The 5,153-nt window shown below is 40.4% G+C and overlaps 1 protein-coding gene across 3 annotated transcripts in view; it reads left to right on the top strand.

Moving 5' to 3' along the window:
- The window catches only part of VRK2 (vaccinia related kinase 2), an 83,072-nt gene that overhangs the window by 31,192 nt on the left and 46,727 nt on the right, over positions 1 to 5,153 (top strand). For all 3 annotated transcript variants that reach the window (XM_019516648.1, XM_019516650.1, XM_019516649.1), the window contains one exon: positions 2,867 to 2,999. In XM_019516648.1, coding sequence (XP_019372193.1) covers positions 2,867 to 2,999 — 133 coding nt within the window. The remainder of the gene's footprint in view (positions 1 to 2,866; positions 3,000 to 5,153) is intronic.

Below are 5,153 nucleotides of genomic sequence, written 5' to 3'. Positions count from 1 at the left end.
CCCAGACCTCCCTGTCCCATGGTGGGCATGGGCGTCCCATGGTACTGATGAGTGACCGACACGCATGTAGACAGTGACTGGGGCAGGGGGGCAGACTCCTGCCTGCCACCTAGCTGCACTTTGAGCGTCCTTGTGCCCTAGCCAGCTTCTCTGCTGCCCAGTGCTACCATCTGGAGCCTAGGGCTGACCCCCAAGTCTGCTGCCAGCCTGGTGCTTCTGTGCCCTGGCTCAGAGTGCTGATATCCTGGGAAAGTGTAAAGACTGCATCTGGGAGCAGTTGCCTCTGGCTCAAAGATCGCTGGAGTTTATTGCCTCATGTTAATTGAACATGTAGATGCATTCACAGTTGTGAAAAATCTCTTGCCTGTGAAAGATGTGGAAACCTCGTCATTGGGTTAGTTTGAACTACACTGGGCAGTTACACTGATGAATGAAACTTCAGAGTGTTAGGCAAACCTCAGTGTCTTAGAGTTAAGCTGTTATATTTCAGAAGACACCAGTGGTGAGTACAAGCTTTCTTAAATTTGCCATCTCTCCCTGCTTCCATCTGGGCTGGAAGTGTGGAGATGCTCTTTTTCACACTATTGTTTCTCTTAAATGTCAAAATCAATCTTTATATTAAAAGTTAGCCAGAGTTATTAATGGCTAGTGTTCACTTTGATCTCACTTTTATTTGCACTTGCTCAGATCTACCTGTCAGAAACCTATAGTTAAGCAAAAAATCTGAACTAAGAACATCCTTTGCAGCCTCTTCTCTCTATGCTAACCCATAGAGTATTCGCTGGACTCCTGCCCACCCACTAAGCTTGATGATATAGTAGCTTGAATTAGTTCTTTTACCATTCTCACTTGGTGCATTATTGACATTAGGCTCAGTTAAGGTGGATACTGGAGCATCAGGAAATACGCTGGAGAATTCAGGAGAAAATCAAGTCAATCAGCCCAACAAAGCTTATTTTTTGTCCCAGATTTCCAAATGATGCCTATAGTCTTTAATTTTGTATCACAGTTCAGTCCATCAAGTGAAAAACATAATCGGTAATCTTAAAAGCTATCACCCTGCAGGAGGAGAGTGCTGCATCCCAGCTTACACGCTCCAAATAAGCACAGAACCTGCAGCAGAAACAGTAAAACCAAGAAAGCAGACATCCCAAGATCTGAAGCTGCCTGGAGCACAAACAGGAAGCAGTGATTTCAGCAGAATGTGTTACAGAACAGGTTTTCAGGGTTTTTCTTTTTTTTCAGAGGAAAAGAAGGAGAAACCCACCTACAGTGATATAATTAAATTAAATGTAAATGCTTCTGCTGTTTGCATATGCCTGGATAAACTATTTCTTATTAAGCTAAAAGGGGAAAATGAAAACTACTTTAGAATAGACTTAGAAAAAAAATGTTACCTTTCATTATAATGTATTTGAAAGATGTTTATTTAGAAATTCTTTCCATTGACTTCAGTGGGCTTAGGAGCTGGATAATGGTGCATTTCATATGTGATCTCAGTAGCACCCTGCATGATAGAGTAAGAGGTGCTATAAATATTTACAAAAAAGTAATTGACTGTTCTTGCAATGGGTAATGTAGAAAAGCAAAGATCAGGTAGGAGTTTGAAAGTCTGCTACCAAGAAAACCACCTCATTTAGTCTAAAATATGCAAGTGGTAAAATAAACATATCTGCCCTATTATTCAGATTCTGAGGATGAAGAAACTGAGGTAGAGTGAGTCAAATGAATTTCTTAGGATCACAGAAAGTCAGTAGTAGTGTTGTGTGTAAAAACTACTTCTAACCCTGTGTCTGCTGATCTAACCTATGGCTGTCTTTTTAATAGAAATTTCTTGGGAAAAAAAGTGGGTTTCCCTGCAGTCGTACTGTCCACAGTCTGAAGTATTAATATTCACTTGTGTAGCTACGTATTGTTGTTTTCTTTACATACTTATCTACCGGGAATAATAGTCAAAACCTTGGGGCTTTATTCTCTCTCTCTCTCTCTCTCGCTCTCGGTACTTTGGTACATATAGGCAGGCATCGTGAAAAGTGTGCTAGCCCAGTATGTGTAGATAAAGGTGTGTGTCATAAGAAACAAACTTGTTCTGCAGTTCATAGTAGGAGCCAAAACCTGTTCTCTGTTATACCAGTACAAATCCATTAAACTCTCCGAGTAATTCAAAGCAGAATTTTGATTCTGTATGCTTTCATTTTGTTTTCAGCATAACTGACAAACATTTAGTTTAGATTGTTTTATAGGGTTTTTAGTTCTGTTTTATTTAAACAATTGTGCCCAGTACTAGGATACCAGCAGTAATAATAGTAAAGATGCAGCTATGATCAGTGTAGTGACTAGCAGTGCCATTGTCAAGTTCTGTATTCTAACTGGGATTTTGCATTTTAGGAGAATAAAGTACTTTTCACTTTTTATGTTTTTATAGGCCTTGCTATTGTAAACTTGTCTAATAAATCTTAGTTGGTGAAAGATTTGATTGCATGCCTGTGTGTGTGTGCGTGTGTGTGTGTGTTTAGCAAAGCGTGGAAGGGGTACCATAAGCAGTTTGAGAATAGATAAAAGACATATTGCAGTTTATGATGTCTAGATGCCCACCTGGAGAGAAGAGAGCTTAGGAACAAAATAAAAAGACTGAAATCCTATTCGACTCTGAAATAAGATAAGAGTGTGGTAGAGGATGGATTTAAATGGGGAGGGCGGCTGTTACAGCCCCCAGTTGTACATATTTTATCCTGAGGCACCATTTGGTTTAATAAAATGTAGATCTAAGGCTGTCCTTAACCTACCAGTTTCTTAAGACTTAATTATAAAGGTTATACTTTCAAAGGACAAAAGCATTATTCATTTGTCTGTTCATGTCTTCCAGGTTTATCTTGCAGATTATGGACTTTCCTACAGATATTGTCCCAATGGGAACCACAAACAGTATAAGGAAAATCCTAGAAAGGGCCATAATGGGACAATGGAGTTTACCAGCTTAGATGCCCACAAGGGAGTAGGTAGGTCTCTTTCTTCCTTTTATATTTCAGAGGAGTGATTACAGAATGAGTAATCAGGCTGCATAAACTGGCACGTGTACTGGAGCAATGGCAGGTATTGTTGAGAACTGATCAAATCCTTATGTGAAAAGAGGTGACCATGTAAGTAATGTTGCTTCAAGTGCTGATGGAAGGGGAATATTATTAAAGGAGAGAGAGTGCTGGGTGGAGGTTACTGGAAGATGGAACTGGAACAGGAAGCTACAAGAGAAGTTTTACATTTAAAAACAGAGTTGGTATTGGTAATAACAAAGAGCGTAGTAGTGGAGGAATTACTGGGCACTTCTGTATTTTTCTGGCCAGACAAGGATGCCTTGATGCAGAAGTGTGCCTGTTTGTCATAGTCTCTGTGTCTCAGTGTTTCAAGATGACATCCTCCTACAAGAAGAAAATTCTTTTTTAAAGCTGTGAAGTGTTAACTTTTTGAAATCTTTTCCAGTAGCCTTTCATATATCTTACTTATTTAAACTCACTTTGATGGTATTGGAAACACATTTGCAGGTAAATTACATACATAGTCCTTTTATTGGATATTGATTGTACTGCCTTGCATTCCAAGGCAGACTTAATTCAACAATTCCCTAATTAGTTAAAGTCATAACCTATGTCTTGTATTCATTTACCATTAATTAAACCTTAGCTGTTTATTACACTGCAGTCCAAATCCAATAGCAGACCCATAGAGCCATGGAAAAAAGGGAGTGGGAGGTCAATATTGAAAATATATGGTGCAAAGTCCCACTGATGGCTGCATTGTTCACAATCAATATGGTCAATGCAACACAACTTTCTTAGTTGCTATGTCAGCAAGACAAAAAGTCAATTCTAATGTTATGCCAGTGAGAAAATGGCGATTATTGAAAAAACTTTGACTCTTGCTGCAAAACAATATTTTTGTTAACTTAAGTCTCCCCTTCCTACTCCCATCCCCCCATACTGAATTTAAAGTAATGGTTTTTAGTTGCCAGCTCTGCTAAGACCACAGTGTCACAAACGATAACTGTAGAATTGGTGCTTGTTAATAGTTGCTGAACTGTTACCTTAAACTAATACTTTCTAACGAGTTTTAGTTGGCACAAACAACTGTATATTATTGCTTTTTCTATTAAAAGGACCATTGACCATGTAATGTAGAGGGTCTTGATAATTTGCCAGTGCTGTTAAAACCTGCTGTCGTTTAACTCTGGTCATTAGGAAAAATGAAATAGGACAGTCAAGTATATGCTACTATAACAATCGCATGGCTTGACCTACTAAAAATGGTTTGTGGTGAGGAGGCCCTCTGATTCAGCCCCTTCCAGATCCACTCAGTGCTTAGGGTGGTTTCTGTGAATCTGTGACTTCTGACAACAAGCTTTGTCTGGAAAACTAGCCCTTGCTTGTCGGTATCAGTGATTTTCAACCAGAGTGTGTGATTGTAGAGTACCTTGAGATCTTTTCAGGGGTGCCAGGGGGTGTCATGCAATGTTAGCACTGTTATGTGTGCGAGCATAATTCACAATATAAACTCAGAGGGCACGTCCCCATGAGCTATGGTGCATGGCAAGTTGTCCCGGGTGGGGTTAGGGGAGGCTGGGTCTGGCAACTGGGCTGACTCTATCAGCCTTACCTGGAGGCCTTTCGGGGCTCCAGCAGTGGTGATCCAGGCACACACAGCCTAGCTGGCAGCCAGAGCATGGCTCTGACCAGCTGGGCTCCAGTTTTGGGTGACACATGCTGCTGCAAAGTGTGCCATCTTCTTTTTTTCTGGCATGGGTTTTTTTTGACACTGGAATCTTTAAGTGTAAAAAAAAAAACAAAACAAGAAAACCCTGCTGTGCTGCAAATTAGCAATACAGTGAATGTCTGCATGTGTTGTTCCACGTGGTTTGTGGCACCGCAAACCACACATGTGCATGCTCATGAGGATGCACCCAGAGATTTCAAATAGGAATACACTGTCAGAAGCATTCAGACCTGCTGTGGTCTTTGAGCTATTTGCAACAGAAAAATTGCTCCATTATTTTTCTGTAGTCAGAAAGCAAGTAAAAACTAAGGGGTGTCTTGAATCTAACAGTGCTGAGAACCACTGGTGCACTTGGTCACTGAGAATGATGCTGGAGGTTGGGACGTTTG

This window comes from Gavialis gangeticus, unplaced genomic scaffold (assembly GCF_001723915.1).
Source record: "Gavialis gangeticus isolate Ggan-Ray unplaced genomic scaffold, GavGan_comp1, whole genome shotgun sequence".
NCBI lineage: Eukaryota > Metazoa > Chordata > Crocodylia > Gavialidae > Gavialis > Gavialis gangeticus.
Note: the sequence above shows the minus strand (reverse complement) of the source record. Positions and strands in the feature narration are given on the sequence as shown.